The 13,660-nt window shown below is 37.5% G+C and overlaps 1 protein-coding gene across 1 annotated transcript; it reads right to left on the bottom strand.

The window, feature by feature from the left end:
• Positions 1 to 5,699: 5,699 nt before the first annotated feature.
• LOC115412023 (aquaporin-10-like) lies at positions 5,700 to 12,080 on the bottom strand. Its single transcript, XM_030124321.1, has 8 exons — positions 11,994 to 12,080; positions 10,916 to 11,042; positions 10,702 to 10,839; positions 10,294 to 10,412; positions 9,617 to 9,834; positions 9,343 to 9,519; positions 7,672 to 7,754; positions 5,700 to 5,860 (listed from the first exon to the last, which is right to left on the bottom strand). The coding sequence occupies exons 1-8, from the start codon at positions 12,078 to 12,080 to the stop codon at positions 5,700 to 5,702; spliced, it is 1,110 nt and encodes a 369-aa protein (XP_029980181.1).
• Between the last annotated feature and the right edge of the window lie 1,580 nt (positions 12,081 to 13,660).

Here is a 13,660-nt window from a genome sequence, read left to right as displayed (position 1 = left end):
GTGGATCAGTGAACTGACTGCTGATAGTAGACACTTTATTTGTGAAAAATGAAGCAAAATTGTCTGCTGTCAGATTAGTAGTGGGCGGTGGAGGTGGAGGGTTGAGTAGTGTTTTAAAGGTTGAGAATAGTTTCTTGGTGTCGGTGGCAGAATGAATTTTGTTATTATAGTAAGCCTTCTTCGCAGCAGTGACACTGGATGAGAAGGATACCAATAGTGACTGGAATGTGATCAGGTCAGAAGAGCTTTTTGTTTTGTGCCATTTTCTCTCTGCGGCTCTGAGGTTGGTACACAGCGACCGGAGGTTATCATTGAGCCATGGGTGGGACTGGGAGGATCGAGCGGGTCTAGTAGATAGAGGGCACAGATTATCCAGACAGGAGCTAAGTGTAGAGCACAGAGACTCAGTGGCATCGTTAACCTCTAAGGAGGAAAAAGTGCTGGGGGGAGGGAGAGCGGAGGCTACGACAGTGGAGAAGTGGGTGGGGGACAAATTGCGGAGGTTGCGGCGGAAAGAGACCATGGGGGAGGGAGCAGAGTGTTTTTCAGGGAGAGACACACTGAACTGAATGAAATAGTGGTCAGACAGGTGTAAAGGTGTGACTGTGAGGGCATCTGTGATGCAGTTTCGGGTGAAAATGAGATCGAGCTCTTTACCAGCTTTGTGGGTTGGAGGACTGCAAACCCGCTGTAGCTCAAAAGAGAGTATTAGTGACATGAAATCTGAGAAGCTGGGATTGTCTAAGTGGATGTTCATGTCACCGAGGACTAGCATGGGGCAGTCATGCTCTGGGATGGAGGAAAGCAGAGTGTCAAGCTCATCAGGAAAATCACCCAGTTGCCCTGGTGGACGATAAATGACAATTATGTAAAGTTTGACTGGTGCTGTCACTAGGATGGCATGGTATTCAAAGGAGTTGTATTTGACTGAAGGTAGGAGTTGATTGTGTTTCCATTTGTTGGAAATTAACAGACCCACACCACCTCCTCGTCCAGATGGACGAGAGGTATGAGAGAATGTGTGGCTGATAGAAAGTGCGGCTGGGGTTGCATTGTTTTCAGGCGTAATCCAGGTTTCAGTGAGAGCCAGGATGTCCAATGTGTGATGGTTGGCATAGGCAGCAATAAAATCTGCTTTGTTCACTGCAGATTGGCAATTCCATAACCCTATAGAGAAGGACGCACCAATGACTGCGGTGTATATTAATGGGCGGAGATTGGTGATATTACGATGATATTACGATATTTTTATCAGTTGCTAGAAATTTCAGGTGACCCCATGTGGGGTCCCGACCACCAGGTTGAAAAACACTGTTCTAGTGCCTTTCTTAGCTTCATTGTAAAACAGTTCCAGTCCTACATGTCTTGTGTCCCTCTGCTGCTGGTGTGTGCACATGGCCGTATGAGGCAGTACCTTACCAGAGTTAATGGTGTCGTTCCCATCAATGTAAAAGCAACTACGCCAGCCTGACCAGATGATTGGTCTTCCCAAAAAAATTCAGTGCAGTGAGTGAAATGTCCCATTTCTACGTGGATGCTTTACAATGTCAGTTTGCTCTTGATCAGTTAATGCTGTGGCAACAACAGAAAAATGACTGTTAACTGTATTTTTTTCTAAAGTCTGTATCATTTCATTGTTTATTACTCAACCACCAGCCATATTTAAGGTATGTCTTTCCTGGCCACTGATGTCTTGTCCATCGTGATGTTATCTGCTAAATATAATGGTTTAAATGGAAAATTTAGATAAGTGATGTGGAGTTAACTTATACTGGAAACTTGTGCATCACTGCTGCATGTCTTGCTCCAGAGATAGTGTTAACACGTTCTTTTGTCGGAAGCTCCAAGAACAAGTTAGGATTCATCTCATTTTTATAAATTTAATTTGGTTTGATCTGATCACAAACAAAGCATTACTTAGTACTAAGGATCCACACCAGGAAGGAAATGGGTACAGACATTCTGACGCACATCACTTTTATTTTCCTTGTAAACTGATCCCCAAACTATACGCTGGCCCCTTGTGGGCTAGGTGGTTTGTGTCACCAAAAAATGGGCTGGCGTGATCTGACTCTGAAGTCAAGCAGATGTCATACCTCAACTCTTTGTAAAACCCTATACTGACAGTGTGTTTACATCTTATCTTCTGTGATTGACAATCCTATGTGTGTATTTAAAAGTGTGTCTAAAGGAAAACCTAAGTCCCGTGTTCATAAATCTGTCAGCTTGGTATGCTGACCAACATGTTACAACCAACCCATACTATCCTAAAAACTTACTAAGTAAATCAAAGGAATCCTATCTTAAAACATTAACTACTGACTAATAATAAGATTAAACTTCAGACTTCAACTATCTAAATTAAAAATAATATTTCAATAGAAACTGTCTCCTGTTCCTCACCTTAAAACCCACAATGTTGTGTTTAGATATATTTATTAAATTTCAAATACAGAATACACACAGGTATTCAAACATTAAAAAATAAATAAATAAATAAATTAAAAAAAAATCAAACAAAGCCCACTTAACCCTCCCAAACCCTTTACTGTCACTGATCTATATGCATATACAATATGGCACTGTAAATATAAATAAAGTCACATATCAAAGTGTTACATACAAATACATCTTGACTTGTTAAGGGCCTTGTACATGAGTCATAGGATTGTCAAAGAAGATTAAAAAAAGATTTCAACACTTTATGAAACTTCTGTTCAGATCCACGTAATGTATATTGGATTTTTTCGAGTTTAAGGTTGGAGATCACCTCTCTGACCCAGTGTCCAACAGAGGGTGGGGCAGGTTCCTTCCACCTTGTAAGAATAAGGCAGTGTGCCAAAAGAGTACTGAAGGCGACCACCTTGAGTCCTCCTGCGGGTAACTGCGGCCTTCCAGGAACGATACCGAACAGTGCGGTTAAAGGGTCAAGGGGGATCGTAACTCCTAGTATATTAGTAAGCGCTTCAAAAATACTCCTCCAAAAGTGTTCAAGACTGGAGCAGGACCAGAACATGTGTAACAGTGTTGCTTCATTTGTTTTGCATCTCTCACAGGTAGAATCAATTTGGGGAAACATTTTAGTCAGTTTGGACTTTGACATGAGTGCCCGATGAACAATCTTAAACTGAATTAAAGAATGACGTGCGCACATAGAGGACGAATTAATCTGCTTCAAAACTGCAGTCCATACATCTTCACTTACTGTCACCTGTAGGTCTTTGCTCCACAGTTGTCGTGTTTTCACATTGAGAGGATGAGAATTAGCAGACATTCGCCTCATTATAAAAGAAATGGCACCCTTTTTCTTCAGATCAAAGGTAAAGACGTCATTTAAAATGGTAATATTCGGCTTGTTTGGAAAATCTACTATAGTGTTCTTCACATGATGCCTAACTTGGAGATACCTGAAGAAATGTGATGCTGTAAGATTAAATTTCTGTGCGAGCTGATCAAAAGAGGCAAATATGCCTTGCATGAATAGGTCCCCTAAGCATTTAATACCTTTGCTGTGCCAGACAGCAAATGTGCAATCAAGCAGCGAAGGTTTAAAAAAGTGATTGTGTGCAACAGGGCCAAAAAGACAACTTTCCTGTAATTTGTAGTGTTTCCTGAATTGAGTATATATCTTCAGTGAATTGGTAACCATCGGATTGGAGCTACACACACCTATCTCAGATATGGGCATGGAAGAGGCTTGAAGAGCAGGCAAAGATACAGACCCACAATGTTATCATCACTGACTCGTATCTCTGTAAAGACAGGACTGAAGAATCATGACCACTGTCGGTGAGGTTGCCATTTGTTTAATGGGTTGATTATGTTGTATTTAGGAATGTCAAAGAGTGAAAAACAGAAGGTTTAGGCAGAGTTTCTGAGCATGTCTGTAATGGTTCTGTTTGTGCTTTTGTTGTATTTATCATGTTCGTACTATACCAAGCTGATGCCTTTATAGTTTGAAGGCAGTGTATGTTCTACTTTGCCTCCAAAGTGCAATGCAAAAACTGGGTTTGACAGTAACAAACACAATAGATATGTGAGGGGGAACAAATGAAAGCATAATGCACAGAGCTGGTGATATATTTGGCCGTATGTATGCAAATACCATAACTTTGATTTCCAGGAATGTGAAAATGCGTCCTTGTTTATGATCCTAAACATACATGTTGACGTGTTTTTGTTTTTTTCTTTGTTTATATATGACTGAACTGTAAAGAATAAATATTATACAAGTTCATCTGTAGGGAAGGACTTCAGTATTTTTCAAATGTTCAACAGATGAGCTTTGATAAATAAAAACTGCACTAAGCTTTAGATGAATGAAATCCCAAGTTTCTAATAAAGCTGAGTCATTTCTTAAAATGGTGTGAAATGAGGTGGGAAAAAATAACCTTTTTGATCCAAGTTGGTGAAGCGAACACATTTTAGAGTCTTATTGTATGACTCACAGAGGTGAACCCACCTTCCTGTAGCATTGTCCAAGTATTTCACCTTTACAGTCAGCGGCATTCTTTACCCTTTAGACAGCAGCTTCCTCAAATACAGCCAAATTTTATTATTTTTCTTGAAAATTGAGATGTGTTGAAGTTCTGCAACTTCTTTTCATATCTGAGGACTTTGAAACGGATGAAGAGTGGAGTTTGATGCTCAAGCTGGAATATTGTTTTGTCCTCTAAGAAATGAAAGGTGGCTCGTTCTGTATGTTTCTCTGTTGACTGTTGATCCAATTTGTCCCTTTTGTGTGTACGCAGATGTTTGTAAGACATGAAAAAGGATTCTACTTGGGGCACTTTGAAATAAAAAGATTTTACTATAAAGTCAATTATTTACTGTTTTTGTTGCTTTTTCTTTCCATCTTTTTCATACTCAGTCTGTTACACTAGTCCAGTTTTTTAATTATCTGCCTCAATAATTGCACTAAGTCTTACGTGCTTTAATAAGATGAAGTGGAAAACAAATGACAAAAATGTTGGTTATCTGATGTTTTGAATGTATATGATAGTGTTGTCTCATATATATTGGTTTATTTTGGCATATAAAGGGTGATATCAGATAAAATGAGCCATTTAAGGTTGGAGCCTCTGGCTCTTTCAATTTTAAGAGTCAATCAACGCAAATTCTGTCAAATTGCTGCATCTGTACTTGACAAAAAAGAATTGATTTGATTGGTGTGTGTTTGCTGTGGTGGGTGTATCAATGCCTCACATCCAGCCTGCTGAGGAGAACTGTGAGGAAAGTGGCCTGGCAGACAAATCTGACTTTAAAGTAATAAGGGTGAGAAAAAGAAAACAAGTGTACATCTACATATATATAGAAAAATGCACCATGTGTGTTGTGATTGCCTTCATAAGATATAATGTAAAATTTTTGCTCATCGAAGTTGTTTTTTTTAAATGAAAAAATCCTTTTTGATGGTGGCTCATTTTACCTTCATGTTTTCAGAAAAACTGAGCCATACATTTCAGCTAAAACGACCCAACCTCAGACTTGTGTTTTAGCAAATATTTTGATGGTTTCACTGATTAAAATACATTCATTTGATAATATATGAATGTGTTTGAGCATATCTTACATGCAGCTGACCTTCCGTATGCATCACAGAACCAGATTAGGGGCTGGTTGTGCAGGGTATTCAACCTGGGTTTGGGATGCAGAAACCTGAAGTCCTGTCAGCTGCAAAGGCTGCAGGACTCAACAAACTAATGCTCATGCAGTGGTTCCAGGATCAGGAGGACCTGCTCTGCGTGCTTGGCCTTGAGGGCATTCCATCTCATCTCTGGAACTAAAATGAGTCTAGTCTCCAAGACCAGTTCACATGAGCTAAGGAGGTCGGATAGGTTGGACACCCATGCATGGAGGTCTGCTCAGTTAAAAAGGGCAAAACACACTAGAACCAATGAAAAAGAGACACTTAAAAGAAACCACACAAGACAAATGTTGTACATTTAACTGATTTATTTATTTATTAACGATACATTTGCATGGTCATTTTTTAATCCATAAAGACCCAGTGATACTTTAATTCTTATTATTATTACTTTTATTATTATTATTACAGTTTCCAAATGAAGTTTTCTCTCTATTTAAACTTTCATAAGTAATTTATCATAATATTATTATTCTATTTTTATTTAATTTTTATTTTTATTATTATTATTCTAATTATAATCACTAATTATTATCCTATGTACTTTGGCCTTTTTCTGTGAAAATCTGATATTTTTCTCTATTTAATAGAACATGTAAATGTTCTTAAAAGCAAAGAGTAAAGTTGAGGGTTATTATATCAAAAAGAGAGAAACTTTAAAACAAATGACTTTTTCAACTAAATGTATTATAAACTATAAAAGTGTGTCCATCCACTGACATTGATCCAACTCCATGGGTTTTACTGGTGAATAAATGTTTTAGAAGATGACAGTGTTTCCACATTAACTATGAATCCTTTGAATGTCCAAATGGGTCATATCTGATGGCACCTCACTTTGTTTTAATTCTTTAGTTATGGATTATTTTAACCTGGTCTTAACTTATTTATTATTCATTTATCTATTGTCTCATGTATTATATTTTATCATTATATGATGATGTTTTTACTATGCTAACAGGTTTTATATATTAGCATTTTTAGTGATATTTGATAAACTTATTTATTTTAGCCTGCTTTTTATCTTTTATTTTTAGTCTATTTTATCAGTGAGGTGCTGGGAGTACCTGTCCATGTATTTTGCCTGTGCTAATTTGAATCTGCTAATTAATGACATGTATTGATAGAATTAGTGGATGAACAGGTATTAAACAGTTTAGATCAGTGGATGGTTTTAACTTAAATTGGTTGTTAGGGTCTTTATGTAAGCACTAAATGTTAAGTTAAGCAATTCAATACATCTAGAGAAATATGTATATAATAAATAATTGAGCAAAATAATAATCAAAATATGAAGTCCAATTCAAAGTGCCAATTAGTGTCTAAAGCCAATTTAAAAGAGAGAGAGAGAGAGGGAGAGAGAGAAAGAGAGAGAGACAGAGAGAGAGAGAGAAAGAGGGAGAGAGAGAAAGAGAGAGAGAGAGAGAGAGAGAGGGAGAGAAAGGGAGAGAGAGAGGGAGAGAGAGGAAGACAGAGGGAGAGAGAGGGCGAGAGAGAGAGAGAGGGAGGAGAGAGAGGGAGAGAGAGAGAAAGAGGGAGAGAGAAAGAGAGAGAGAGAGAGAGAGAGAGAGAGAGAGAGAGAGAGAGAGAGAGAGAGAGAGGGGTGGGGGGGTGGGATAAGAGACACAGCAAATTATCAATACATCAAAACAATCATCAATACAATTCAACATTAACCATATGAAGAACTCTAACACGACACTAACGGGCCCCAAGAAATAAATAAATAAACATGCAAAATGCATAAAAAACCTGGCCCGGTGTCGACATCCCAACAAATGAACTATTTACGTATGATTAAGATGACCCCCAGCGCAAGACGCTACCAGGGGCCATAACTACAACAACAATAACATTTTAAACTGTAAATTCAACCAGAAAAGAACAACATCTTCAACTGTAAAAAAGGGGACATCCTGGTGCAGGCCCGGCCAGACGCACAGGTCCTGCAGTCTAAAACAATGAAAAAGAAGAAGGGAAACCGGAGCTGGTCCTGGTCCTGGTCTGCGTCCATGGTCCCTCACAGATGTCTCCTTCACTTCGGCTCCTCCACTGGTTGGAGGGCAGGGGGCCGCCGCTCTGCTCTGGGAACTCCAGCTCAACTTCACTGTAAAACATGGAAATAAAGTTAGCATTGAACCTTCTCAAACTTTTTCAAGCAAATTACTAACTCTGCTTTTAAACTCATGTGATTTGGACGTGGTTTGTTTCAGGGCAGGGTGATGTGTTTGGTTTGAGCTGTTGAAAACAGGGTCAATAATTTTGGATGAGTTTTGGTTTGGTCTCAGTTTCATTTAAAATTAATTAATTCTTCCAAATATACCTCAGTTTTTCTTAAATATATGTTTTATTAGCTTTATCTAAAACTTTTCAGATTATCTAATAAATCTCTATTTTTATCAGTTTTACTCCTCTATTGAGTATTATTTAGATGATTTGAGTGATTTTGGATGAGTTTTGCTTTGGTTTTTGTGTCAGTGACATGTAAAACTACTTATTCTTCTACATATACCTCAGGGTTTTTTTTAATAATATGACAAGGTTTACATCAGTATTTCATTAGTTTTAGTCCTGCTATAAGTGTTATTTAAATGAACTGGCTAGTTTTACTTCAGGATTTTTTTTTTTTTTTTTAAATCAGTATTAGTCTGATTTTGGATGAGTTTTGCTTTGGCGTTGGTCTCAGTTTCATGTAAAACTAATTATTCTTTTAAATATAGACTAACTCAGATTTTCTTAAATATCAGTCTTAGTTTGAGTTTTTAAAATAATCTGACATTGTTTACATCAGGTTTTCATTACTTTTACTCCTGCTTTAAGTGTTATTTAGATGAATTGACTATTTCACTTCAGTTTTTCTTAATATCAGTCGTAGTTTTACCTGAAAGTTGTCTGATTATTTAATAAATCTCTTTTGTTTAATCAGTTTTACTTCTGTTTTGAGTATATTTTAGACAATTTGAGTAACTTTGGATGAGTTTTGCTTTGGTTATTGTTTCATTGTCATATAAAACTAATTAATTCTTCTACATATACCTCAGTTTTTCTTCAATATCAATCTTATTTTGACTTTGTTTAAATAATATGACAAGGTTTACATCAGTATTTCATTAGTTTTAGTCCTGCTATAAGTGTTATTTAACCCTTTAAACCCTGAGCCTAAAATGGTCCTCCTGGACTTTTTTTCTTCTTTTGACTGTAAGAAGGTTAGAAAATATACTGTGAGTGAGTCTGTTTACCCATTTTTCCAGAGAACTTTTTTTTTTCAGGTCTTTGAAAATCTAGCAATCATTTAAAATTTACTGCATGTTACAATATTGCTAAACTGGCTTCTTCTCCAGCTTCTAGTACAGGCATGAGTGAAATTACTGTAATGACCCAATAAAACGTCTCAGGTTTTAGAAACTGTTGGAATTTTTCCAATTGTACAAACTGTGAAAGAATTACAGCCATCCAAACTGCATATGTGCAGAGTGTGTCTGTGATGACACGTCAGGTTTTAAACATGTTATCGGATCTAAATTTCACAATCAGTGCATATCTAATTAATATTCATCAAAACATGAGACCTATATAAATTCAATGTACAATTATAATCATTCTACATGTTCAGTTGGAGACGGTCACATGACTCCAGTGCTTTCAGACTACATAGTATTAAGTGTCTTTAGTCCATTATGTAATGGGTTCCTTACCTGTTGTTTCCAGAGTCCACCACCACCTCCTCCAGTTCCACTGCCTCCTGCTCCTGTTGTGGACTCTGCAGCGTGGTCTGATGGTGCGCTTCAATCAGAAGCTCATAGGTCAGGGTTCCTAGCAGCCCGCCCACAAAGGGGGCCACTATGGGGACCCACCACCAACCACCTCCAGCCCTGCAAAGACAGCAGTTTTATTATAAGGTTCCACATGTTCCACACTTTTACCATGTACATGTTCCACACTTCAGTCTAAAATTAATTATCTACTTACTTGAACACTTCTTCCCCCCAGCCAGCGACGAAGGTGAACAGCCGGGGCCCCAGATCCCTGGCTGGGTTGAGGGGGAAGCCGCAGTTTGAGCCCATGGAGACTCCCATGGTAAGAATCAGCGCCCCCACCAGGACCGGATTGAGACCATCAGGGAGGGGTCCGTTTCGCTGATCCTCAAGAGCCACGCAGCAGAGCAGGAAAAGTGCAGTGGCAACCACCTGGATTTAGGAGGTAAAAAGAAGTTTCAGTTTGATTGTAACTAAAGTTCTTCACACAAAAATACTTAACATTTATGTAAAGGGGTTCTATGTAGTATTAACCCTTAGGCTCCATTTTTTAAATATATTCAATTTCTATATCAACATGTCAGAAAGCTGTGCATATCATTCATTTATGTGACTCATTACTCCCTCTTATAGTCACATCCATGTAAATAAATTCAGTTCATCTCTTGACCATTCAATACATTGGCATCTTTGACAGAACTTCACAGCTCTTTATTTTAAACATTCCAATAACAGTTTTGAGTCATTTTTTAATATTTGAAAGTGGAAATACTACATAAAGCCCCTTTATGGTCACTGCAGAGTCTAACATTTTCATGATGTGCTGCACAGACTCCAGATAAAGCCTCAGTTAAAATGTAGGACAAGCAGATGTGAGTGACAGATTCTTACCTGATCCACGAGGCCTCCCCAAAAGCTGAGGTGGTCTGCTGGGTATGAACAGAAGATACCCGCGGTGGCATTGGGGCCTGCCACCAACAGTTCACCTCCACTGAATGTCTGGATGGCATCTGTACCAACATAGAGACAGAACACATTTAGGGCATTCTGGGAAAATATTCAGATTAAACATCCAAATCTAGAGTCCAATGAGGGTGTGAATTTTTCATGCAAAACACATGATTTTGTTTTGTTTGTGTCTTTCTTTTCTTTTACTTTTCTTTGCCTATTGTGGTTTTAGAAGTGCTGTTAAGTTTAGTGACGGCAATACAGTAAAAAAAAATTATAAAAGACAAACATCCAAAAAGCATTCATTAAAGGATAAGATCAAAATTAAAATAAAAACTGTAGATATCTTACCGTAGTACTGGAGATAAACTGTCGCTGCCCCCAGAAACGCTCCGACCAGGTGCGAAAGGGAATACAACGGCAGCTTCTTCCACGGGTGGCGGCCCAACACACACAGGCTCAAGGAGTACACGGGATTTAGATGAGCACCTGAGAAGAAACAAACATCATGAGTCCTGTGAGGAAAACAATATCTTATCTATACAAGCATCGACTCACTGCTTACCTGAAACTCCTCGAGCTACAAAAATCCCGAATACTGCTCCCAGGGCTGAACCAAGTTGGATGGTGAGGTAGTCACCATGGGTGCCCCGGGAGGTGACAACCTGGGCCGCCGCACCAGATCCGATCAGCTGCAAATGCATGAAAAGAAAAAACAACAGTTAAGAATAAGTCTGCAAAAAAAAACCTTGAAAATGTGCAACATTAAGCAAGTGAGTATTTTGACTGTATCATATTTTTTATGCAGATTTCCCAGTTCCAAGCTCTATAAACTTGAATGCTTGTTGGATTTAATCATATCAGGTGATGTGCTTAAATTACTGTTGTGTGACACAGGGACTCAAAATGAACATCTTTTTTTTCACTTTAAGCAAATGCAAAAAAACATGCTGTTCTCCTAAGAAATAAATGAAACACAGGGTTTTAGCTATGATGTTAAAGTACAATTGTGATCAATATTGGATAAAAATGTTTAAATTATATGTTTTTATGAACACTAATATGTTGTGACACAGGGATAGCAGTTTGTACCTTTGTTAGTATCAGAATAAAAGACTTTGCTGGAACTAAAACACTACAAATATGCTAATAAACTTTTATTTAACATACATATTACAACTGAAATGATATATACAGCTAAAAGCAGAGCATATTTGACAAATAATTGGATTGTACATAACTTTTCTATATTCTATTACTGTTAAATAATTACTTCCTACAGATTCACAGTCTTAAAATATCACTTACACAAGCAAGAAAAAAATATCATTATTAAAGTTAAAAGTGCATGTACATGTATGTCAGAAGTATAACTTTACATAATCAGTTATATCTTTTGTTCTACAAGTGATACTGAAATTTTGGAAACAGTTCCATAAAATACAGTTCTTAAGGTAAAAAAAAACTGGCTATTTGAGAAATGTTAGGTGAAACTCAAATGTTTGACACTGCTGTTCACTTTGGCCTGATCTGACCCTGCAGTGACAGTTCTGCAGACACATGTTCACACACTGCACAAAGATAGACATGAAACTCCTGTTGAACTCAAGAGCTTCTTATATTTAACTAAACAAGACACTTACAACTGCGATGTAGAGCCCAAGGAACTCCGCTATACATTCCCTGACAATCTGGCTTCTGATCTGACATCTCCTCAGAAGGGTCTCCATCCTTCAGGCGTCCGGCTAAGAGGAAGTTGTACGTCTGCACAAAGGAGAGACAAAGAGTTCAGAGTTAGGATAAGACATCCTTTTACTAAAACCACCTCTATGTAGCACTTCAGCTCAGTCTTTATCAAAGTATTGGGTCACAATAATAACTATTGAATCTACATCACAGATTTAAACTTTTCAGCAAATTGAAAGTGATTTGCCCCTTATTCTACCACTATCTTTTGGAATGACAACAGGAAGATAAAGCAGATAAGAAAATGAAATGCACTGATAGGATATGACAACTGAGATATGAAGATGAAGATGCATTTAGTTGTTTAACCCTTAAAACCGAGAACTCTTTTTGTGGCGACTTGAGATTTTCTTCTACATTTAACCTTTCCCTTGTTATTTATCACCATTTATTATTACATTATTCTCATACATTTTGCATTTTATCATTGAAACTCAACAAAAAATATGGACTATTCAGTCTTTTTTGTGAGCTGAGTACCAGGACTCAGTCATACCAATTAGTAGATGAAACACTGGTGCATATTCATGCAGGTAAGCCGTTTTTTGGCTTTAGGCTTTCAGGCAGTGTCCACTAAAGCATATAATTCTGAAAATTAAACTGTGTTGTAAAAGTTATTCAGGAATTTTATAGGACGTCAAATATCTAGTTGTGCACTAAAGTTACACTTGCTCAACAATATTTTAACAATAATTATAATTTCAGTATTATTGTCCCTACTGGTAATAACATTTCAGCAGCACAACAACTGATGTGTCATGTGACACGAGATACATGAAGCAGCCAGCACTAAACCAGATAGAAACACATATAAACCAGCTCAAAAATACTAAACCAGATAGAAACACATAAACCAGCTCAGAAGCAAATAACCACATATAAACATATAACCTAGGTCTGCAGCGAATAACCAGATAACATTTAAGATAAGATCAAATAAGATAAGATAGGATAAAATCATCTCTTATCATAGGTTTCAATCTTACAACAGCAATTTTACATTTTATAAACCAGTTCAGGCTCAGCAGATGTTTGTCAGTTGTTTTAATTTACTCATTTCTTTATTGTTAAGACAGAACATGAGAAATTAGTACTTTCCTTATTCTTTTTTCTTCCCTTCCAGTGGATAAGGCTGTTGTGCCAAATTCTACTCCCTGCCGAAAACTGCTCCCTCTAAGTCAGCCATGAAGAGGACATAGTGCACCGAATTCATCTTGTCACAACTTTTTCTCCTTTCTGACTGTAGGGTATGAAATTAACTGTGAATTATTCAACCTTTTAACACCATCATACCTGTGTAGCAATTAATTAATGACTAATTTTGTAAGATGTTGCAGTTTTGTTTTTTTTGTTTAATATTAAGAATGTACAACTGTAAGGTATATAAAACTTTCTAAAGTTAAATCTTAGATACACAACACACACAATATAGAACAATATAAACAGATACTGCTGAAAACTACATCACCTGCGGCTGGGGATGCAGTTTTCAGCAGGGAGTAGAATTCGGCACAACAACGGCCGCCTATATGGCCTATGGCCCGGACTGGCCCTGTTTATACTA

The sequence above is a fragment of the Sphaeramia orbicularis genome, chromosome 21 (assembly GCF_902148855.1).
Source record: "Sphaeramia orbicularis chromosome 21, fSphaOr1.1, whole genome shotgun sequence".
Classification (NCBI taxonomy): domain Eukaryota; kingdom Metazoa; phylum Chordata; class Actinopteri; order Kurtiformes; family Apogonidae; genus Sphaeramia; species Sphaeramia orbicularis.
The sequence above is the reverse complement of the archived record's forward strand: the minus strand, read 5'-3'. Positions and strand labels throughout refer to the sequence as shown.

What these genes read in the sequence shown, in the direction of transcription:
- LOC115412023 (XM_030124321.1), bottom strand. Translation starts at nt 12,080, where the DNA reads ATGGAGACCCTTCTGAGGAGATGTCAGATCAGAAGCCAGATTGTCAGG. An exon ending in AGTTTATCTCCAGTACTACG is followed by an intron (nt 10,413 to 10,701) that starts GTAAGATATCTA and finishes ATGTTGGTACAG; the next exon opens with ATGCCATCCAGACATTCAGT. An exon ending in GGGGAGGCCTCGTGGATCAG is followed by an intron (nt 9,835 to 10,293) that starts GTAAGAATCTGT and finishes TCCTAAATCCAG; the next exon opens with GTGGTTGCCACTGCACTTTT.